The sequence below is a fragment of the Curcuma longa genome, chromosome 14 (genome assembly GCF_044706935.1).
Source record: "Curcuma longa cultivar G26 ecotype Majalengka, Jawa Barat chromosome 14, ITB_CL_G26_1.1, whole genome shotgun sequence".
Taxonomy (NCBI): domain Eukaryota; kingdom Viridiplantae; phylum Streptophyta; class Magnoliopsida; order Zingiberales; family Zingiberaceae; genus Curcuma; species Curcuma longa.
In genome coordinates, this window is record NC_133874.1 from 9,147,568 (window position 1) to 9,171,706 (window position 24,139).

The 24,139-nt window shown below is 37.3% G+C and overlaps 2 protein-coding genes across 3 annotated transcripts; both read left to right on the top strand.

Annotated features, from left to right (window-relative positions):
* The first annotated feature begins 6,619 nt into the window (after window positions 1–6,619).
* Window positions 6,620–12,098, top strand: LOC141845240 (putative pectin methylesterase CGR2). The gene is made up of 7 exons (XM_074733303.1): window positions 6,620–6,742; window positions 7,032–7,193; window positions 7,301–7,340; window positions 7,486–7,527; window positions 9,891–10,262; window positions 11,075–11,130; window positions 11,722–12,098. The coding sequence occupies exons 2-7, from the start codon at window positions 7,068–7,070 to the stop codon at window positions 11,866–11,868; spliced, it is 783 nt and encodes a 260-aa protein (XP_074589404.1). The 5' UTR covers window positions 6,620–6,742; window positions 7,032–7,067; the 3' UTR covers window positions 11,869–12,098.
* Window positions 12,099–18,299: 6,201 nt separating this feature from the next.
* On the top strand, window positions 18,300–21,085 carry LOC141845503 (wall-associated receptor kinase-like 20). Of its 2 annotated transcripts, XM_074733561.1 has the most exons (4): window positions 18,300–19,164; window positions 19,253–19,300; window positions 19,783–20,882; window positions 20,982–21,085. In XM_074733561.1, exons 1-3 carry the CDS (start codon window positions 18,348–18,350, stop codon window positions 20,841–20,843), a joined length of 1,926 nt encoding a protein of 641 aa, XP_074589662.1. In that variant the 5' UTR covers window positions 18,300–18,347; the 3' UTR covers window positions 20,844–20,882; window positions 20,982–21,085. The 2 variants fall into 2 exon arrangements, with proteins under 2 accessions (XP_074589662.1, XP_074589661.1); XM_074733560.1 differs by having other exon boundaries at window positions 19,783–21,085.
* Window positions 21,086–24,139: the final 3,054 nt, after the last annotated feature.

Below are 24,139 nucleotides of genomic sequence, written 5' to 3' on the forward strand. Positions count from 1 at the left end.
GCGACGAAATTTCTCATTTCGTCGTAAAATTTTATGATGAAAAATAAATTCATCGTCATCAGCGACGAAAATCAGATTCGTTATCAGATTCGTCGCCGATTGGCAATGAATTTTGCGATGAAAATTATTTTCGTTGCAAAAATATCGATAAATAGTAACTTACGATAGATTTGTGACGAAATTATTTTTGTTGCAAAATTCATCGTCGATTTGCGACGAATCCGATTTTCATCGTAAAATTCATCGCAAAATTAATTTTTTCCTCCTAATCTGCTTATTCGTTGATTATCTCATATATACAATGAAATATCGATCTAATCGGATCGATTCATAAAATACATATGACCTGTCAACATTCATATCAATATCAATATCGACATCCATAATCCATATCAATACATAAATGATGAAACAACAATCCATAACAAATTTGTGATAAAAATTTGTCTATCGTAATTTTGGCAACTAAACTATATTCGTCGTCAAATTTGTTACAAAAATTGGCTTTCGTCGTAAAATTCATCGCAAATTGGCGATGAAAATTTTTTATTGTAAATTTTCGTTGCTAATACCTTGTATTTTTGTAGTGTTATAACAAACATGTTCTTAAAACAATACGAGAGAAATGATATACGCGAAGAAGTTCGGTTGCTTAGCTCAAGTTTAACCATCCACTGTTATGTTAGTAATAAAGATTGTTGCTTTCAAAGGGGTATTGATTCAGAGCAAAAATAAAGAAGGTGTCTTTTTTTTTTCCAATTATCAAAAGGACGTCATAGTTTGATTAATTTTTTTAATTAAAAGGGTGCTCCACTCCACTGTGTTAGTACACTAGTGAAGTTTTGATATATAATCAAATAAGTTTGAAATTAAGTTTGTATTATGTTTGATACGTGTGTCTAAATGTATACAGGGACTTAAGATAACACACGTACTCTAGCTAATGAACCTTCGCCGAAGACGCAAGTAAATGAGAAGGATGACATGAAAAAAGTGCCGACAGACTCGGTGCATCCGAGGTATGAGGAGCCGCAGAAGAATACTCTGATGGAGTGAGAAAGACGCACAGGAGTGAGCCGGAATGGCTCGGTGCATCTGAAGAACGAGAAGCTGGAAGGAAGACTGTATAAGTCGACTAAGGTAGAATGGAGGAGGAAAATGGTAATCCAAGGTTGACCATTCCAAGTGCTTGGAGCTGTTTTAGGCACCTGGACTCCAAGCGCCCACACCCATGTATTCTGGGTGCTCGGATACTAGTCTAAATCAGCGCAACCGTTGCCAAGACGGGTTAAGATGGAGTCCACGTCAATAGAATCCAAACGATCAGATCATTTCCAGGAATTGTAAGGAGTCATCCAAAGCTGTTAGAGCCATCAATTTGGGTTGGATCTGCTAGGTTAGCCCATCAACAATTTAAGCGGGTAGGGTTGAAATTTTATCAATCTATTTTAAGGTGGATTCAGGTAAATCGATCCGCCTAAGCTCATGACTTGTGTGGGTTAGCCCGTGGCGGGCTTGGGTTGACCCGCGGATTGAGAAAAGTTATTTTTTAAAAATAAATTTAAAATTAAAGTAGAAAACTCAATGGACTAGTGGGCTTACCCGTCTATATTGTAATCCAAACTTAAAAATTTTAATTTTATTTGTTTAAACTGTAATACAAATTTAAAAATTTTAATATTTTTTATATTTTTTTAATTTTTTGATAGACTCATGGGTTGACCCGCCTAATTCATAATCCATCTTGAGTTGGTTGGGTTATGGAGATTTTTTAACCCACTAAGTTGGTGGGCAGCCCACCCCACCCACCCTGCCATATGATGAATTTTTTGACAGATTAACCCGCCCTGCCATGGGTTGGTCTATTTGACAACTCTAAGAGTCATTAGCGAACTGTTGCCAAAGTGAATTAAGTTCGATGAATCCAAGCGTCTGGAAGGTTTTCAAGCGTCCGAAAGTGTCACATCAGTATGATGGTCAGATCGAGGTGAAGATTATAAATAGACTAAAGCTCGAAGAAGAATCAAGACACACACTTGATTTTTATTCTCATTGTTTTACGTTCGACGGTTATACGAGGTTTCTCCGCCTCTAGATCATTTCGATAAAGAGATTTTAGTGGAGCTTTTATAATTCTTGGACTAACAATTCGAAGATTGTAACCAAGTAAATTCGTATCTCGTATATTTTTATATTAATGTTTATATTTTTAATTAGTGTGATCTTGCTAAAACATTAGCAAGAGAAATCGAGTTTTTGATTTGTAGGTTCACCCCTCCTCTCTAGCAATTCAAATCGCTTCCGTTGCACTAATACATTGTTTAACTGTGTATAATTACTCAACTATCCTCTAGTACTATTATCTTCCGCTTAATTATATAAGGTTGAACAATAAAGTAGGATACCCTTTTGATTAAAAAAATTAAAATGAAATTTCGATGATTTAATTAAAAATAAAGGTTGATACAGTATGAATCTCTGATGATGACGTGGATATCTTATAAGGATGGGTTTAGAAAAATGTAAGAAAGTAGGGTAAGCATGATGATCAATTTAATTTTTTTTATGAACTTAAAAACCCAAACTCATATATGCTCCGGTCTTGGCATGACTCCTACAGCTCGTGCCAACCTCTTGCTTTGGTCTCGGCATGCCTCCTATAGCTCGGGCCAACCCTGTCTCGGCTACAACATGTGCCGACTTCTTGCTCCGGTCTTGCCATGCCTCCTACAACTCGTGTCGACCTCCTGCTTCGGTCTCGGCAAGCTCCTTACAACATGTGCCGACCTCTTGCTCCGGTCTCGACAAACTCCCTACAACATGTGCCGACCTCTTGTTCCAGTCTCGAAATGCCCTCTTATAGCTCGTGCCGACCTCCTGCTCCAGTCTCGGTAAGCTCTCTACAACATGTGCCAACCTCTTGCTCCGGTCTCGGCAAGCTCCTACAGCTCGTGCTGACCTCTTGCTCCGGTCTTGGCATGCCTCCTACAGCTGGTGCCGACCTCCTGCTCTGGTCTCGGCAAGCTCTCTACAACATGTGCCAACTTCTTGCTCCGGTCTCGGCAAGCTACCTACAACATGTGCCGACCTCTTGTTTCGGTCTCGGCATGCCTCCTACAGCTCATGTCAACCTCCTGCTTCGGTCTCGGCAAGCTCCCTACAACATGTGCCGACCTCTTGCTCCGGCCTCGGTAGGCTCCTACAGCTCGTGCCGACCTCCTGCTCCGATTTCGACATGTCTCCTACAGCTTGCGCCGATCTCCTGCTCTGGTTTCGGCATGTTTCCTACAGCTCGTGCTGACCTCCTGCTTCGGTCTCGGCAAGCTCCCTACAACATGTGCTGACCTCTTTCTCCGGTCTTAGTAGACTCCCTACAATATGTGCCAATCTCATGCTCCGGCCTCGACAGGCTCCTATTGCTTGTGCCGACCTCTTGCTTTGGTCTCGGCATGCCTCCTACAGCTCGGGCGTGCCGACCTCCTGCTCCGATTAGGCACGCTCCCTGCGTTATGTACTAACCTTATAACTCGGCTTCGACACACTTCCTGCATCAGGAGTCGACCTCTAGCATGTGATTTTTATCTAGAGACATGGTCATCCCGTCTAAATCGAGGAGCATAGAACTAATTCTCCCAAAGAAGTAGGAACATATTCTCAAATATTCCTATAAAAACTAATAGAATCTTTCTAAATAAGGATAACTATATCAGAATGTTTCCTAAACGGATATTAATATTTCAGAAATCAACTATTATAAAAAGGTAACTCATGCCCATGGATACAGATACGCACACATCCATCCTAACTTCCCTAAGTCATTAAACTCCTTCCTCATGCCAAATCTCAATTTGAGCGTTGGAGTGGCTTGTCGATATCCATTCCCGGTGTCATTCCAACCTTCTTTTTAAGTGCCTTGCAGGTCACTTTTTCTCTCTCCGACACTTTATTTTAGGAGCGTGTACGTCGACAAGTTTTGAATCAGTGTTGAAATCATTCACGATGTATTGACCGGAATAAAGGTGCATCCTTTTGAAGTGCTTTATTGAAATCAACTTAACAAAATCTAAAACTTCAAACTTACTTTGTAGGTTTTATTAATTAGAGTTATCTAATCTCAATCAAAAGGCTCATGTTTCACTAAAATTCTCAAGACAATGGGAAGAAAGGAATTATGAAGACAAGGGAGGGGAGGGAAGCTTACCTTTTTCATTGGTCATTAGAGGGACCCATCCTGATCAACCCTTTAGATGACGTGTCAAATCGAGTCCAACACAAATCATCATGGATTGAGTCTAACACAAACCATGGCTCGGTCATATGCCTAACCTGAGTCCGAGTTAGAATGGACTTTTAAAAATAAAATAACAAATAAATAATATAAATTAAAAAAAGAAGTACACAAATTAAAAAGTATGTATTTTATTTATTATTATTATTTCAATTATTTTTTGTATTTTTTAAATGAGTGAGTTGAGCTAGGCTCAAGTCTATGTCGAACCCAAGCTTGCATCATGCCTGACGCGATCCACAATTAGATCGTGTCGAACCTAGTCTTGGGTTGAGTCACTTCCATCTAGCTTGATCTGTGAAACCTCGGCCAACATTTGTTTATAGAACAAAATAATGCATGAAAAACAGATAAAATTACTTAAATTTGTAATAATGCACAATAAATGTATAATCTTTTTCAAACTCAGCATTTCTTTTAAAATTTTTGATCTAGTGTCACTAATTACTTATGGAACTAGTAATTAGGAAGGCAAGAGAGTTCCAAAAAGTTCTCTAACAATTTTGAATTAACGACATGGTAAATGAGGTATTCTTCTTGAGCACCTCTATTAGTAGGGACGGATTCAGGAATTAAAGATGGATTGAAGTTTAGATGCGGATCAAGCATCAAAATAAAATAAAAAACAAAGAAAATATCAATTCTCTTTAATGTTAAATCATAGGTTATAAAATATCTATGTAATTATTTTTTTGAATTGGACTAGTAGATCCGTTAGTTAATTAACAATTGTCTTTTCTTAGATTTTCAAACAATGCTAGGTCTTTTCTTTTCTTGGTAGCATTCAAACACTAGAACTCATGTTCTGTGTAACTCATAATAATAATAATAATAATAATAATAATAATAATAATAATAATAGATCATATTCTTATTTAAATGTTTTTTTGATAATATAGATTTTCAAACTTCACTCATTAATCTTGAAGGTAGACAGTCAGTCCTCATAATTCATTTACTAAATAAATCTGAAATACGCAATTTAAGATTATGTATATTTAGAGGGTTGACCTATGAAAATTCAAACTCTGATTCTTTTATTTATTCTCTAACTACTTTACCACTGCATCACAGCTCGAAAGTAATTTCTCTTAAGTTAATATGACTAAAGACCCCTATTATAATTTTTTTTAGTTAATATTAATAAAGATACATATCATAGATCCTCTTACTTATTCCTAAATACTTTACCACTACATCTAATGGTAGAGTCAACCCAGATGATCTACTTGGTTAATCTCGAGTTGTGGGCTACAAGTGTCGACACTGATACCTCGGACTATCTTCCTCATTCTCTCAAAATTTTCTTTCTCCTACTCATAAATCTGAACTTTTTTTTTTTTGACGTCGTCAGACCCTCAGGCTACAGTCGAAGTAGCTTGTAATGTGGCTCCCCCTTGATTGCACCACACTAGTGGAAAGGTTCTCCGGGCTATAACCCGGGGGCCCAATACCATTAAAGAAGAATTTTTTTTGAATTTATAGGTAAAAGAAAAGAAAATTTGAAGAAATAAAGAGCATAGCCCCGGTATTTGGGTGGGAATCAACCCGGGTAAATTACCTGGGCTGGCTCCGCCATTGCCCCTTGACTACACCACACTTGTGGAAATATGTTTCTCTTTAAGTTAATATAACTAAAGACACCTATTATAATTTTTTTTAGTTAATATTACTAAAGACACATATCATCCTCTTACTTATTTTCATAAATACTTTACCACTCCAGTACATCCGTGGAAGTAAGCTTTTCTTAAGTTAATATGACTAAAGACACCTATTATAATTTTTATTTTAAAAAACTTAATTAAAAAAATTATAGTAAATTATTATTTTTTGATAATATATGTATTTAACTCTGACGATCTGATTAATTTTGAAAGTGATCAGTCTGATTTCATAAAAATTTTTTATTATCATCAAAATAAATCGAAAAAAATACAGATGGATTTTAATAGACATCAAATGTATAAATTTTTTAAACTCTTCGATGTAATATACCAAAATAAGATTTAAACCCATTGTATATGACTATGGTCTTTAATTTTTTTTAGATAATAGAAGTCTTCTTCTTAATTTGTTTATCAGATAAAACTAAAATCTAAAATATTTATTCCTAATCAAATTCGAACCACGCCTGTATTCGATATTATAAAAAATTTTAAGGTTGGAACCATGAATGATTTTGAAAGTAATGCGCATGATAACGAAGAAATACGATTTTTTTTATATATCTATTTTAGATCGTGTTTATCGAAAATTATTGATGTGATGGTCCGACCGAAAAAAGAAAACACGGTGAGGTTGATGGGTCGCGGATGATCTTCCCAACCGCGTCGGTGATGCGGTAAACACTAACATTTTTGCGCCTCACTTTCCTCTCCTTCCCGATAAGAATCGAGGCGACGCGGGGGCGCTAGATCCAGCGACCGAGGCCTCACATTCGCCCGCCTGCAGGTACCTCCCTTCTCCTTCTCCACGCCTCCTGCCAGTCTGCATCTCTCGCGGTCTCGTGCCGCCGATTTTAGATCGATTTCGTGTTTTTTCGCCGTTTCGGGTCCGCCTTGGCTCTGTGATAGCTTTGGATCCTTGTTTGTAGACGAGATCATTCTGTTTTTATTATTATGTTTTTTTTTAAAAAAAATATGCTCATACAATGGGAATTCTTGGATCTGAAGCTCTGTGTGGTGTGAGGTTGGTCTGGCGATTTTTTTTTTTTTTTTACCATTTGTTATTTCGTTCTTAGGGCTCGTGGTCCTGCTGGATTTAAGGAACTGCAGTTATGGCGTCAAGACGAGCGATTAATCCATCTCGACGCGTGGCCGATAGCGGAAGCATTCCACTCTCCAGTTCACTGCATCAGAAGTCACGGACTTCGCCTCTTCTACCCATTGGGTTGGTTGTTGTGGTACGTTTATTAGGTTATTACGGACATATTGCTGCTAAGAGTTGTTAATGTGGCATTTGCGATTTCAGATTCTACCTAGTGTTTGATGCATTCTCCTTTTTTGGTAGGCTGCTTTTCTTCTGATTGGTTACTCATTAAGAGGTTCAGGTACGTTGGAATCTCTCTTACTTATCTATGGATAGAACCAGATACTTGATCCTCAGTGAAGATTTTTTTATTTACTTTAAATATTAAATTCTTGGGAGTTTTCTATTCTTATTAGTTTGTTAGTTAAGCTATTGTGATTGTTCAGGTGGCTTTGCTGATCAAAAGGAAGCCATAAGCATTGGGCAAGGTAGATATCATATTTTGGACTAAAGTGTTTTTTTAGACCATATGTGAGTTGACTTTAAATGCCATTGGATCATGGAAGTTTTCATCAAAGCCGTTTCCATAGATATATGACGGTCTATTTGATGTTACTATCCCACAAATGCAATCCTTGAATATATTTCCATGAGCTCTCTCTTTTTGTTTGACTAATTCTAAGTATAATTTTATGTATGCAAAGCATGATCAATTGAATTGAATCTGAAATATTTACTAAGCTCTTGTATGATGGTCAAGTCTCGCCTGCCTTTAATTTCATTCTCAAGACCATGGTTGTTAGAATCAATATCGGTATGATGATGGTGAAAATATCTAAGTATTAGGATGGTGAAAAAAATCTATCAGTTGTATTTGATTCATAGAATCAGTGAAATTGGTAATTGTAAGAAGGAAAAAAAAATCAAAAAGTGAAAATAATAAAAAATTCAATATATGAGATATAAAAGATATTCAAATTTTAAGAAGAAAACAGAAATTCTCAGTAATATTAGATTATTAATATAATTTTAATAAGATCACATTATTGTTTAATATTTTGTCATAGTTTTTGTTACAGGTGTTGGCACCCAAACCCTTGCATTCTAGTCAATAATCCCAAAATTGCATTAGAAACCTTGGTTGTTGAATTAACAAGTGGAGGCAAGGTTAAATGAAGCATGATCATGCACATGGCAATCTTGAGTTGTGGCAAATCTGAGTATCTGAAGGTGGGATTTAAGTGAGGTTGAATGACACTTTCTCTTCCTCCCTTGTGAATCCACTAGGATTCAAGCTTGGAACAGAGGATGTGTCAGCTATATCAATCAAGGTTTCCAAGATCACCTTGTTTTGACCAAATTTTAGTCAATCCCTCCATTTTCACTGCTAATTCTAGCAAATTTGGATTGATTTAATCCATTGTCAGGTGAAATTTAACTTATTTCAAGCTAAATTCTCTGGATCTTTATTTCTTTATTAACTTAAATTAACTCATCTCTATTGGTCTGGGCTGAATTAACATTCATGCTCAATTCTCCTTCAAGGATAAGGTTATAGTCTTATGGCTTCTACCTCCATATTAAAAATGCTTTCTTTATGTCACTGCTAGAAGACCTTGACCTGCTTATGTCGTCAAATTTCCTCATCTCAGTCAATTAGAACACCACCTCACCAAAATTATAGATCTGATATCCTAGTAGAAGTTTACTACATCCATCAACATCCTCAATTTATCAAAACTCTAATATTCCCTTTTCACATCCCAAGCTTTCTCTGGCTTTGCAAGTGTCTAGACATGCAGAACCCATCCATTGCATTATGTTATAGCACATCCTTCAAGTTTTCATAATGCATCAGTCATCAACTATTGCAAGCAACCTATCATGTTGTTGTAATAGAAATATTCCGGAAGGTTAGGTGGGTCATCCAAGCTGGCATTTGTTGGTAATCAAGTAGTTTTACTTTGGAAAACTTATTATAGAATCCATAATTTTATACAGAAGTTCATCCTTTGATGTAGACGAATAATCCAATCTAGCATTAAGTACTTGGAATTGTTGACAAGCTGTAATCCCACGAGAAGAATTTGATCTACAAATGAGCCATCCAATCTAGCATTATGCATTAATCCTGATACCTTTACAGAAATTACTTCTGTTGGCCATCTTGTATCTTCTTACCTCGTGTTTCGTGGGAACCTTAGATACATGTGTCTTTTTTAGTTTGAAGGGGTGTTGGTGTTATGGTCCAATATTTGTGGATCCTTATTTCTATCTATAATTCTACATAGTAAGCATGTGGAATTCAATTGAGTATGAACAAATGGTTGACCAATGACTGCAAAAGACAGAGAGCTTCCTTTGAAGAAAATTTTAATTTCAATTAAAGATAAACGGACCTGACATCAACACACTAAAGTATCTAATAAAGACGGATTGGATAGAAACTAATTATCAAAGGCCACTCAAGCGACCAAAGGGAAACTTTCTAGTTCTCTCATAACTTTGTATAGATGTGACATATACTATTACTGGACTAATGAAAATGGAATAAGTAAGCCAATGAAAACCATTAAGTTCTGAATATCATTCTGGAAAGCATTAGTGAAACATTATTGGTGAATTAAGATGACTTTCTCTAGTTATTAATTATCATATCTAATTGTAGTATTGTTGAACTTTTTTAGGTAAACAAATATTGTATACTATAGCAATTAATCCTTTTAGAATTTGTTAGCCCATGTTGTGATAGTATACAAGTGTTTGCCATATAGTTATTAGTTATAGAAGCATACAGATCTATTTGATTACTGATTCTGTTGTTTAATATTTTTTGTTTTCATTTTGACAGGTGTTTCCTGCTCAGCAGATGCAATACAAGCTATACCTATTCTAAAGAAAGCTTACGGTGATAGCATGAGGAAGGTTTTGCATGTAGGTCTTGACTCTTGTGCAGTTGTTTCAAATTTGTTAAAAGAAAAAGATACTGAAGCTTGGGGTGTGGAACCATATGACTTGGAAGATGCTGATAGTAGTTGCAAAAGCCTTGTGCGCAAAGGTTTTGTCCGCTCAGCTGACATCAAGTTTCCCTTACCATATAGACCTAAATCCTTTTCCCTTGTAATTGTCTCTGATTCATTGGATTACTTGTCTTCCAAGTACCTTAACAAGACCATACCAGAAATTGCAAGAGTGTCTTCAGATGGTCTTGTTATATTTGCTGGTAATAATTCTTGTTCACTACTTCCTATCCTCTAGAAACATGGCTTTCATATTGCTTTATTGTAGAAGCAAACTACCAATGGCTGATTTTGGGCATTGAACTACAAGAGTAATAAACAACAATTCTAACTATTAGTATTAAGAAGTAGAATGCATTGAAAAGATGCAAGCCTGCAAGGTTAACTAGAATGTATCCTCTGGAACACTTGACCATTGGCATTAACTAGCTATAGGACAAACTGGTTATATGCATCACATGAGCTTTAATCATATTCAGATTAGTAGCTTCTACAGTAGATAAGTTATTTTGGCATTTTTTACATTATGTTTCAAGCAGTAGTCATGTTAATATTTTTTTCAGCGACTTAGTTTTCTTTTCTTTTTCCCATACAAATGTCTTTAATGGCTAATTCTGACCCAAAAGTTGAAACTATCATAAATCAGTTCATTTTTGGGCTAAATATGTCAGCATCATGTCATTGTTGTTTGTTTTTTTTATCTTTTTTCTTCATGTATGACATTGGCTGTACCCATGACATTGTGACTCTTCTATGATAGCATGAGATGCCCTATTGCTAAAGTAGACAGATAACTGGCATGATCCAGTACTTATCAATTTTTATGTAAAGATTTCAGCATACTGAAGAAAATTCTTAATAAATTTGTCTTGAATACTGTATTTTTGTTACACCAAAAGTTTATACAACTCTTTAATTTTCTGAATACAGACTAAGCCAACAGGCCTCGTAATGTTTATATGCTTCTTTAACATTCAAAATTTCGTTTTCTCATTTGAGCTAATAATTTCTGTAGGTTCCCCTGGTCAGCAGAGAGCCAAGATATTGGAGCCGGCAAAAATTGGAAGACCAGTATGTTTTGCAATTAATTATGCTATTTTGTTGCTATTCGTTCTCACACACAGTTCACTTCCGTTTTGTTTGATGGATCGGAGTTGATAACAGAGTATTAATAAGAGCAAACTATGATTCTGGCTTTCTTGGTTTTTTGTTGTTCATCTGAATGATCTATCAGGTCAAACCATCACACACATCTCAGATTTGCTTTTGTAGTTAAAAGTTTTTGGTTCTTATGAATTACTGAATACTTTCCCATCTTTTCTTATCATATAGAAATGGTTCCCTATAGTGTTAGAAAGAAGATTTTCATAAAGCGACTCATTCTATATTTTTCCCTCGGAAGAGTGAGATTCTAACATTGTGTTATAATTTATCTGAATTATTTCTTTAGGCAAACCTTGTCCGGCATTCAAATCTCAGATTTGTTGTCTGATTAAACAGTCGTCACTCAGGCATCATTCACTGCTTGGCTCCTCATTTCTACTTGCTATAATCATTCTGATTGTATGCCAATTTATTCAATTAGCTTAAAAGTTGGTCGTAGCAGTTATTCCTGTCGCAGCTTCTAGTTCATCTCTTCTGACATTTTCACTTTTTGTGTAGGCTAAACTAAGGAGTTCATCCTGGTGGGTACGATATTTTATGCAGACTGGTTTAGAAGAGAATGAAATTGCTATAAAGAAGTTTGAACAAGCCTCGAGCAAGAGTTCTTACAAACCAAGGTGCCAAATTTTCCACCTCAGCTCGTAGAACCATTGAGCTCTCCAATCTCTTATAGATAGAGAGATTATTTTGTAAGGTCATCAATTTGTGACGAGATTATATAGGTCATCAATTTTTTTTTTCGAGAATGATAAATTGATGAATTACTTGCCTAATCTATGGTTTCTAATATGTACTGGTGTCATGAAATGTACGATATCATTCTGTAAGAGATTATTGTTTAATTGGGATGTGCTTGTTTGTCGTGATATTCTCAATCTTTTTCTTGCTTTTCCTCTGAAATGGCCATCCTCTTGTGATTTGGAATGACGATAATCATTGGATCTTACGGATTGTTGAGCAATAACTCAACGTACACTTTATTTTAGACGAAGATGATTAAGTTATAGGAAAAGATTAAATTTTTGTCTCTCATTTCTTTTTGCACCTTTATAATATGATATCTTATTTTTACGGTACGTTCACAAAGTTTGCATCTAAGATTTCGAATTTTTCAAAAGACTAAAACAAACATCTCATTTCAATTTTATCTTTATTTATTTTTTCTTTTCTCTCTTATATTTTCTCTTTCATTTTTCTCTTCTTAACCTAAATGAAATAAATTTAAACGCCGTTTAAACTTTAATAAATAATCATCTAATTTTATTTATTTTTAATTTCAAAATTTTAATAAAAAAAAATTAAAAATATAAAAAAGGTTAATAAAAAATTTAAAATATTGTTTATTTTTAATATCTAATTATAAAAGAATAAAAAATAAAATTATTAATATGAACTGATTTTATTAATAAAAATAAAAAATTACTTTGGTATTAGTTTATAAAAATTAGTTCCATAATTTAAATATAATATGGTTGGGGTGTTGAGTTCTGAAGAGGTTTTAATCACACATTGTGATGCTGTTTCTAAAAACTAGCATCGTATTAGTGTTAGTCTTCGAAAACTAACACCACAGTACTAAAAATTTTAAATCATTTTGAACACTATTGAGACAACTTTAAAACAGTAAACAAAGACTTATTTATACTCAGATTCATCTAACAAACTCATAGGAGTTTAAATGAGTTCAATTAAAGCACTTTATGTCTATTGATGAGTTTTAATCAAAACCTATTGATTGACCTAGATGATTTAGATTTTTAAAATTTTGCAATGAGATGCAATTGTGGAGTGTATAGAAGATAAATATCATGAGAAGCCTTGGTCTTAAGTCTCTTATACAAAGTTATAAGCTCGTGTCAATTGACACAAAATTTGAAACTTTTTAAATCATTTAAGCAATGTTGGAAATCATTTACGATGATAACGGAGGGCACATTTGGACTCCTCAGTACCGTAAAAACCTACATGAGTTGGAATGAGCCCGATCAAAGCTATGTAAGTCCATCAATATATTTTGACTGAAATTCATTGTTGGACCTAAGGGATTTGAATTTCTAAAAACTTACAATGAGATTGGAGAGGTTAATGTGTAGAAGGTATAAAAAAATGATATCTAATCCTAGACCTAAGATATGTAGGCAAAATTATAATTATGTGCCAATTAGCATAGACTGCGATATTGATTTCTGAAGACCAACACCACAGTGGTGCTGCTCTTCAGAAACTAGCACCACAATATTTGTTCTTTTTACACACTGTGGAGATCAATACCACTATAGTATTGATATTCAGAAACCAACATCACAGTGTTCTGAAAATTTTAAATTATTTTAAGCATTGCTGAAAGGGTTTTAAAATAGTAAACGAGAACTTATTTGGACTCATGTTTACCTAATAAACTTATAGTAGTTTAAATGAGTCCGATCAGAGCTTTCTAAGTTTAATTATCAATGTATTTCCATCAAAACCCATTAATGGACCTAGGGTATTAAGATGTTTGAAATTTTATCATGAGATGGAAGATGTGAGTGTGTAGGAGGTATATATGATGCCCATGCCTAATTTTGACATCCTTACAATAAGTTTTGTATATGTTCCAAATGTCTAGTTTCGGAGACCATAACCTTTGACTTGGTATCAAAACAAGATGTTCTACGTGTCAAATCGAAAGCTTGTTCAGAGATTTATAATTGTTATGGGTGGAATCTCATAACGAGGTATGTTTCAAACCTAAAATATATCGTTTAAGGTCTTTTCTGAGGTTCAAAAGAAATTTTATCTTTTTTATTACTTTTTACCTATAATTTATCATAGAGATGTCAAAATTAGTCATGAATATTATAAATATCTTCACTGCACTACCCTCTTTCATTTCATAATAAATTATCATAAATCTAAAATCTTTGATGGACTTAGAGAGCTCCGATTAGATCCATTCCAAGTGCTATAATTTTCTAAAGTTCTTATGAGTCTATATGCAACCAGAGATATCAATTTAAAGTCATTACCAATAATAATAAGAAGATTTTCAAAATTTCAAATTTTAAAGCAATTGACATATATATATATATATATATATATATATATATAGGAATTTTCTATGCTGCGCTCCTTACCCTGCGCTCTTCGTCCGCGACAACCCGACCCCTCGCCACTGCTGCTTCACCGTCCGACCACCGTCGGCCGCCGCGTCACACCCGATGAACGCGCAACTCACCGGCGCACATTCCCGCACCGAATTTCGATTGGATATTGGTCGGAATCCAGTGAATTTGGCCACAATTTGGCCGAAAATCGGCTGCCAGTGTCGAGCGGCTGATTCTGGCCAAATCGCACCAGAATCCGGTCAAATTCCGGTCGGAGACCGACTGAGGAAGGACCGCCGCTGTTCCAGCAGCTGCCGCCTCACCGTCGGCCGCTGGACCAGGCCCAATCGACGCGCCACTCGCCGGCACATCGACTGATGTCGGATTCCGGCCAGATTGTGGTCGGAATCCAGCACAATTTGGTCGAAAATACACCGGCAGTGGCACGCGGTGTTCCCGGCCAAATCGCGATCGGATTCCGGCCAAATCGTGGTCGGAGACCGGCCGCGGAAGGACCGGCGTGCGACGGTGGTCCTTCCCCGGCTGGTCTCCCACCACGATTTGGCTAGAATCCGATCGCGATTTGGTCGAGAACGCCGCGTGCCACTGCCAGCGCGTTTCCGACCAAATTGCGTCGGATTCCGGCCACAATCCGATCAAAATTTGACGCCGAATGACGCGCCGGCAAGTGGCGCGTCGAACGGGCCCGGTCCGTCGACCGTAGGTGATCGGACGGCGCGGCGACGGCGGCCGGAAGCTGAGGGGGTCGGTTGTGTCGTGCACGGGAGTCGTGCATAATATCACCTATATATATATATATATATATATATAGGTACATTAATGAGTTTTAATCAAAATAGTTTTGATCGGATCCATTCCAACTTCTATGAATTTATTAGATGAACCTGAGTACACATGAGCACTCGTTTAGTATTTAAAGTCCTCCCAACAATACTTAAAATGATTTGAAACTTTATGTTGATTTTCAAAGACTAGTATCACAATGATGTTGGTATTCAAAAACCAGCACTATGTGATCAGAATCAACACTGTAATATTGGTTTTCAAAAATCAATGTCATTATAGTGCTAGTCTTTAGAAATTAGCACAACAACCATGTTGCATTTAAGTTATGGTGCCAATTTTTAAAAATCAACACCAAGGTGTAATATTTTATTTTATTTTAAAACTATTTTTATTAATAAAATCTCTTCTCGTTATTAATTTTATTTTTTTATAATTAGATATTTACAAATAAAAAATAGAAAACATAGAAAAAATATTTAAAATTTTTTTTATCTTCTTTTATATATTTTATTAAAATTTTAAAATTAAAAATAAATAAATTTAGAGGATTATTTGTTAAATTTTAAACGGTATTTAAATTTATTTTATTTAAATAAAAAGGAATAGAAAAGGAAAGAGGGAAGGAGAAGAAAGATAAATTTAGAATTAGATGAAAATTTTAAAATCTTTAGTGCCCCATTTAAGAATTTGTCACTATTTTTATTCTTGGTGTCAGATCATGGAAGAGTTCATCATGGTTGTCCTCCTCAAGATGGTTATCCTCATCAAGTTCGGTCGTAGTGGCCAACACATTTTCATGGAATTTAATGATCTACTTTAAAAGTTTGAATCGGTCGTTTGAATATGACTATAAAATTAAATATGTATACTTTGCTTGTGATTTTTGAAAACATTTTAATTTAATGATCTACTTTAGATAACCATAGAAATTATATATATTGATCACAAAATATATATACTTGATTATTTTTATAGACAAATGTTTTAAATAAAATATACAATAATAGAAATTATAAATATTTTTATTTATTACCAAAATAAAAATGCTAATTATTGAATGACAAATCAAATCTTTAATTTATTATAAATAAATTAATCTTGAATATTTTTATTTATTTTTATTCGATAGATGTTACAATTTATAATTTATATCTTTAACTTTTTTTTTGAAATATTTATTTCCTTATCTAGGCAAGTTATCAACTTCTTTAGAATAATTGATTTAAAATTCTGTCCTATATTATTTTCATTATTATTAAAATAAAAATATTAATTACTAAATGATAAAAGTTAAATCTCCAATTCATTATAATGAAAACAAAAAATCAACCTTGAATATTTTTATTTGTATTTTTTAAATCTTGATTATTATTTAATTTTTTGATTATTTATTTTTTATATTATATTTTGATCATGTCTCATAAGTCTATTATAATTTCAACTAGTAATAATAAAAGGATTATTAATGAAAAAGATGAGTGATTTAGAAAACAGAAATAAATAATCTATGTGATAATAAAAATATACTAAGTTTATAGCAATATTAAAATTTATTTAATTAGAGGTATTTGATCAGTTATATTTATTACTTCACATTTGTGTTCATGTGTTCTATTTATGAATGAATTAACTAATTTTCTCCAATTAAATTTATATAATCAGCAAAATAATATCTGCCGTTTAAGTATTATATATTGACAAATTTAATTATAACCCTAATTAAAAATATTTAACTTTAACAATTTATTAGAATTACATTCTAATCTAACAATCACATTAATTAACTAGACAATTGATTAATAAAAAAATATTTGACAACCTAATAGCACTTGAAATTATGTAAAATAAACATAAATAAACTTAAGTAAATCCAAAAGTCCAATGATTTATTTCCAAAGTAGGATCACAATTTGAATTTTAATAGGAACTGATATTTTAATTATTAATCTCTTAGTGTACATAAATTATATTTTAAATTTATTTGATAAATAATTTTAAAAAAATCACTTGTCTTTGGAATTAGTTGACATTTGAATTATAAAAGAAAATAAAAAATCAAGAAGATGTCTTATCATTAAAGGAGCCTCCCACATTAATTTTTCTTTATCAAAAAGGTATCTTATTTCAATATTCAATTATATATAATTACTCAACTATTATTTAATATAATTAGTATAGTTCTAAATATTATTATCTCCTATTTAATTTCTAAATTAGATGCATTATAGCAGTGATGAAATTTGCACATGATGAAATTTAATTGTTACCACATGAATTTCTATCATACATATTGTAATAATTATAAAATCATAATTATTATAACATAAATTTATACCAACGTTGAATAAATTAAGTATGCATTGTAACAGTAATGAAATCGTAATTGTGTTTACAACACACTTAATGGTTGCCGACTGAAAATTTAAACGAAAAGTAATAATACGTAAAAAAAATAGTATTCTTAAAATTAAATATATTTGTCAAAAAAAAAAAAAGAATAATTGGATAATTATAAAATGGAACACACTTGATGATTTAAAAAATAAAAAACTACCTTTTTTATTTTTGGTAAAAAAAATAGCCAACGATTCTTATTTGGTATGAACTTAAATTTATTAAATATATTTGTGGCTTAACGGTTTAAAAAACCCAAAGATATTTAATGATTATATAAAACAAAAAAAATTTTTAACGTAGAGAGACTTCAAAAGGAATTCTAAAAGGGCAACCCAGATCCAATTAAAATCTTTAAAAATTATTATTAAAAATATTTGACAGCTGTAAAGCGTGTAAAATATAAAATACGAATATGAATACGACTCCCGAACGGTCGTTTCCACGGATGGAAATGTTTTGTTCTTAGATCCAATTGAAACCTTTAAAAATTATTATTAAAAATATTTGAAGCTTCTAGATGTCTTTTCCCGGTGAAGCCGGCTTAAATTGAGTCAAGCCGTTGTTCTTTGACCACAACAGATGCCCGTCGTCTTCTTCACATCCAGAATCCACGGCGGCGCCTGCAACATGCTGTGAGAACTCAATCGTTAAGTCAACGTTTGAAGTCAAACAATATTATCAGTCAAAACAGCACCCAAGATTTTCCGGATCGGACAAAAAGATAATATCATCCGAATCACTGATCCAATCCAAACCTAATTATATAGAGCAAGGCAAGATCGGCCCTCCACCGGATGCGTTCAGATGTCCGCCGCTTTTTAGTCGACGCCATTAATGCCTCCTGTCCTTCCCTTCGCTGCCAATCCGGACAAGATGAAGCCCTTCTTCTTCCTCTTCCTCTTCCTCCTCGCCGGAGCAGCAACCGGCCAGCAGTGCCCAGACTGCGGCTCCACGCCCGTCCCCTTCCCCCTCAGCACCGCCACTGGCTGCGGCGACCCCTCGTACAGGGTCCGATGCGACCCCGCAGGAAGCGCCCTCTTCTTCGATTCCGTCAACGGCTCCTCTTACCCCATCACCGACATCTCCCCCTCCACCCAGCGCCTCGTCATCCGCCCGGCTCCCTTCCTCTCCGGCGGCGCCTCCTGCGTCGCTTCCGACCTCCCTTTCCAGGGCATCCAGCTCAACAGCACTCTCCCCTTCAACGTCAGCAGCAGCAACACCATCATGTTCTTCAACTGCACCCCCCGCCTCCTCCTCTCCCCGCTCAACTGCTCCTCCAACAGCCTCTGCCACGTCTACGCCAACGCCACCAGCGACGCAGCCTCCTGCCGCTCCCTCCCCATCTGCTGCACCTTCGTCGCCGGCGGCTCCTCCACCTCCTACTCCATCCGCGCCAGCGAAACCGGCTGCAGCGCCTACCGGAGCTTCGTGAACCTGAACGCGGCGGCGCCGGTGGCGCAGTGGGCGGCCTCCGCCGGGGTGGAGCTCCAGTGGGCCTCCCCCAGGGAGCCCCTGTGCGCCACCCAGGCGGACTGCCAGGGCGGCGCCAGCGCCACGTGTAGCCCGGATCCGACCTCGGGCGGCGGCCTCCGGAGGTGCTTCTGCGTCGCCGGGTTACGGTGGGACCCCATCTCCGGCGCCTGCGTCAACAGTGAGTTCTTCTCTGCAACAACAACAACAACTAATTAATAAATCTTAATCTCGATCTTCTGACGATGGCTAAACTAATTTTTGCACAGATGTCACGAATTCCGGCGGCGGATCCAACCGTGCTCCTCTAATTGCAGGTTAATCATCTTCCATTCTCTCTTCTTTATATTTAAGCTTAAACCATTTGATTAATTAGGGCACAAAACCTAAAATTAGGAAACAATGCCCCTAACAATGAATGTTTGTTATCTCTATAGTTTGCTGACTTTTCTGAAATGCCTTCCTGAATTTTTTAGCACTTTATTTTTTATAGTTTCAACTTGTTTTTAAGCTTTAGAATATTAAAGTTTTCTCTGAAATTTAGTTAAAATTTTAGCAAGATTGTCTTCTCAAACAATATCTAAAACTAGATCCACAATACTGAGAGAAGGAAGAAGGTAACAAAATAGGAAGAAGACCACCCAGTTCCTCAGTACGACTTTGACTTTCACTGGGTCTTCTGATCCGGTCGTTGACATTTTGCTCATAATGTCCTGCATTTTGACTTTCATGCTGTTATGTCAAACATTGCTGTTGTTGACTTGGTGTTGGACGATTCCTTTGGGGTGAAATGAATCAGGGCTGCTGTCCGGCGTGAGCGTCGGATTGCTGATGACGGCGGCCGGCTTCCTGCTTTACCGCCGGCGGCGGCGCATCCGCGAGGCGCGGGAGCGGCTGGCCAAGGAGCGCCAGGACATCCTCAACTCCAGCAACCCCAGCGGCCGCTCCGCCAAGCACTTCACGGCCAAGGAGCTCAAGAAGGCCACCAACAACTTCGCCTCCGAGAACCTGCTCGGCTCCGGCGGCTACGGCGAGGTGTACAAGGGGGAACTTCCCGACGGCACGCCCGTCGCCGTCAAGTGCGCCAAGGTCGGCAACACCAAGTCGACGGATCAGGTGCTTAACGAGGTGCGGGTGCTGTCGCAGGTCAACCACCGCTCCCTGGTGCGCCTCCTTGGATGCTGCGTCGACCTCGACCAGCCGCTGATGGTCTACGAGTTCATCCCCAACGGCACGCTGTACGACCACCTCCACGGCCTCCACCCGCCGCTGCCGTGGAGCCGCCGCCTCGCCATCGCCCGCCAAACCGCCGAGGGCCTCGCGTACCTGCACTTCGCCGCCGTGCCGCCCATCTACCACCGCGACGTCAAGTCCAGCAACATCCTGCTGGACGAGAAGCTGAACGCCAAGGTGGCGGACTTCGGGCTGTCCCGGCTGGCGGAGCCGGGGATGAGCCACCTGTCTACCTGCGCACAGGGGACGCTGGGCTACCTCGACCCGGAATACTACCGGAACTACCAGCTGACAGACAAGAGCGACGTGTACAGCTTCGGGGTGGTGCTGCTGGAGCTCCTGACGTCGCAGAAGGCGATCGACTTCGGGCGCGGGCAGGACGACGTGAACCTGGCGGTGCACGTCCACCGGAAGGTGGAGGAGGAGAAACTGATGGAGGCAGTGGATGGGGCGCTGAAAGAGGGAGCGAGCCAGGTGCAGTTGGACACCATTAAGGCGCTGGGTTTTCTGGCGATGGGATGCCTGGAGGAGAAGAGGCAGAACCGGCCGTCGATGAAGGAAGTGACAGAGGAGATCGAGTACATCATCAGCATTCTTGAAGCTGCCATGGCCGGCGCAGCGCCATGACAGCATTAAGGTAATGCCTAGTACACTACACCATCGGAGGTAAGAATGCACGCATGCTAAATTCTATGCGTATACGAATTACAGCTACTGAATGTTTATAGAGCTGAATTAGACGAGCAGAATGATTGTGTGTTCTAGGTTGAAGTGAATGGGAGCTCTAAAGTCTTTCATATTCAAGGGCTTTTGAAGACTCTGTTCTCAACTTTCTGAGTAATTCGAAAGGGAACTCAATTCCTCGATAATATTGTTTTGTGGAAGGATTTTTCTTGTTTTCCTTTGCGAGAGTAAACATATGTTGATGTATCTTGGGATATGAACCATGCGGGAAGTGCGCCGTTTGGTATATGAATTGTGCGGATGGTCGTACTGCCCTTCGATTGGGCAGATGCCTCGACTCCAATTGTACATTCACTTTAGGAGCCTTTTCAATCGGAAACCTCCTTGAAATAGGTTATATAAGATTTCAGTCATGTACTCACTTTGGAAACATTTTCAATTAAGAACGTTATTGAATTATGTTACACAGAATTTCAATCATGCACTTATTTTGGGAACTTCCTCGAAAAGGTTATATAGAACTTCAATCGTGTATTCACTTTAAGCATATTTTCAAAAAATATATATGATTTCAGTTGTGCATTCATTTTGAAAACATCTCGTAATAGATTACACTACAAGAGCATCTTTGATTGGGAACGCCCTTAAGACGGTTTGCTCGAGTCATGGAAATTTCTCCGATCGAGAATATCTCTGTTGAGTCAGACCCCTCCAATATGACAGTTGCAACTTTGACATGAAATTGCTAGTAACTGTCATCGACAACACTAACAACAACATATGTGACTCGTGATGATCTTCAGGCGATGTTTGATGTACAATGTCAACATCATGCGTTTGACACCCGATACAACCTCATACGACCCCATGCTCTTGGCAATACGCATGAGGATGTGGCTCCTTGCGGGCCCATACTTCTTGCAACCTACAGGGCCGGCCCTGGGCCAGGGCAAGTGGGGCGACCGCCCAGGGCGACCGCCCAGGGCCCATAAATGAACAGGGCCCAAAAAAAAATTTAGGTTAAATTTCACTCCATGCTTTCGCCATCGTCATAACCCTTCACGCTCCTCTCCCGGACTCCGCTACCATGCCAAATCCCCACAACACACTGGTGCTGACCATCAATGGCTCCGGCCTACGTTCTCCTCTTCTGGCGGAGAGAGACTTGCCTACTCTTCCACCAAAACAGAACCAACTACTTCCGCTACCTCCTCTAGCGGAGAGAGACTTACCTCTTCTTCCTCCGCAACAAAACCAACCTCTTCCTCCTCCTCCTTCGGTGACTTACCTCCTCTTCCGTAGTTCCGCCCCAACAAAACCAACCGCCTCCGCAGGAGGAGGACTATGTTCAAATGGATTCGACCCGCAGAAGGCATGGAGGCCGGCATGGGAAGGAGACGAGGGGAAAGTCTAGGTTCGCCGTCGCCTGCGGCTTCCTCAGCCAATACATCAAAGAAAACGGAAGGATCGCCGACTTGGGCCTCAGCGCCGCACCTGAGGGTGAGAAATTTCTCCTTTTTCAAGCGATATCTGGCTCAAATTTCGCTTTTTGGTGAGGCTCGCCTGAGACCTTCGTTCTTTTTCGACAAAAGAACATGTTTTCAGTAGAAAAATGAAGAAAATTTAGGGGTTTTTCGAGTAGACCGGCCGATCCTTGTCCAGGTCAGGGTCGACCCTGGGGAAGTAGACCACGTGAAACTTGTGCCGACAAACCACCTCCTCTTCAAAAGACTAACATCCTCTCTATCAAAAGAACATAAGCCAATCATCTATCTTGTTACTTCCTAGATTAGTATTAGTTTAACATTCGAGAAAGTTCAAAACAAATAGTCATCAAAGGATTTTTTAAACATATTGTTTTATCAGTAAACCTAATATATCTTTACTCATTCCATCTTAAATCCTGTGAGCCTATATTGCCTAGCATTTAAAATTGCTCGGGTAGTATCCGAGAATCCTACCACTGGAACAAGCCAAGACTACATTTAAGCCAAATTTGTGTAAATAATATTTCTGATTGTTTGTATATTTGTGTAACTCCATTCTTATTGTAGTATATTATGTCATGTCCTCAATTAAATCATTTTTACATGATCCATTCTTGTTGATTACACTGATAGAACCATATAAAATTAAAGTTGTTTCTTGATGTAGTGATAAAACCATAAAAGTCTAAAATTGTCTTTGGCAAATTGACATTGCAAAGTACATTACATGGATTGTGTCTTCATGTAGCCAAATTTAACTAGTTTCTATCAGGTTTTTCAGGTCGTACGAGCCCTTAGTAGTTTTGTTGAGATCCTTCTAAAGAGTTAATAGGAAGAAATATGATAGGATGTAGTTACCTTTTTTGCAGTTGACCATAAATAGTAGGTGAATTGTACTGTGGTCAAACGTATAACACAGTTGTTTAATGCTATAACATAACATAGTTTCTTCTTGAATCAAATTTAACATGGTAGTGGAGACTCGAGCAGATTGTGGTAGGTGCATCTTCCTCTGAGCCCCTTGTCAGTATTTCTATTAGGCCCAAAATTATAATTTCGCCCAGGGCCCTTGTACAACAAGGACCGGCTCTGGCAACCTATAGGTAGACGTGGTGATCCACGAGTACAATGAGGTTCAACAATGTAAAAAGGTGGGCGATGATGATTGAAGATAAGTTTTTTTCACTAGAATATAAATTTTCATTCGTGCTCTTCCACTTTCCTTCTTTTCAATCCAATGTTGATATGATTGTAGGAGGGGTCACACCGACAATGTCGGCATCTACTGACACATGTTGATGTGTAGGCACAGGAGTCGTTCGAGCATATGGAAGCAGAAGCTTTATCAATTCGAATCCACGGGAGGCTGTGGTCAATCAACTGTTAGGATGTATACTATAAGCCTAGCTTTTGTATGAACATCTATTTTGAAATAATTTGAAATGAGAATCACTTTAGTCAAATATTTACATTTTATATTTCTTATATATGTTAATGCAGATGTCCACTTAATTTATATTGTAGATAACATTGTGTGTAGTGCCACACAGAAGATCATGTTATCAGTTCCTTATAAATTATAAATAGTAGCTCACAACCAAGATGGATTGTGATAAACCATTGGAACGGTTGTAGTGTAATTAGTATTAGTTTATCTTGACTATAAAATTATACTAGTACACTTTGTGTGTATTGAGCAGGACCGTTTGAGGTTGTTTCTTTTTATACTGACTATATAAAAGAACAAAACCT

What these genes read in the sequence shown, in the direction of transcription:
- LOC141845503 (XM_074733560.1), top strand. Translation starts at nt 18,348, where the DNA reads ATGCCTCCTGTCCTTCCCTTCGCTGCCAATCCGGACAAGATGAAGCCC. An exon ending in CTCCGGCGCCTGCGTCAACA is followed by an intron (nt 19,165 to 19,252) that starts GTGAGTTCTTCT and finishes ATTTTTGCACAG; the next exon opens with ATGTCACGAATTCCGGCGGC. An exon ending in CCGTGCTCCTCTAATTGCAG is followed by an intron (nt 19,301 to 19,782) that starts GTTAATCATCTT and finishes GAAATGAATCAG; the next exon opens with GGCTGCTGTCCGGCGTGAGC.
- LOC141845240 (XM_074733303.1), top strand. Translation starts at nt 7,068, where the DNA reads ATGGCGTCAAGACGAGCGATTAATCCATCTCGACGCGTGGCCGATAGC. An exon ending in TTACTCATTAAGAGGTTCAG is followed by an intron (nt 7,341 to 7,485) that starts GTACGTTGGAAT and finishes GTGATTGTTCAG; the next exon opens with GTGGCTTTGCTGATCAAAAG. An exon ending in TGGTCTTGTTATATTTGCTG is followed by an intron (nt 10,263 to 11,074) that starts GTAATAATTCTT and finishes TAATTTCTGTAG; the next exon opens with GTTCCCCTGGTCAGCAGAGA.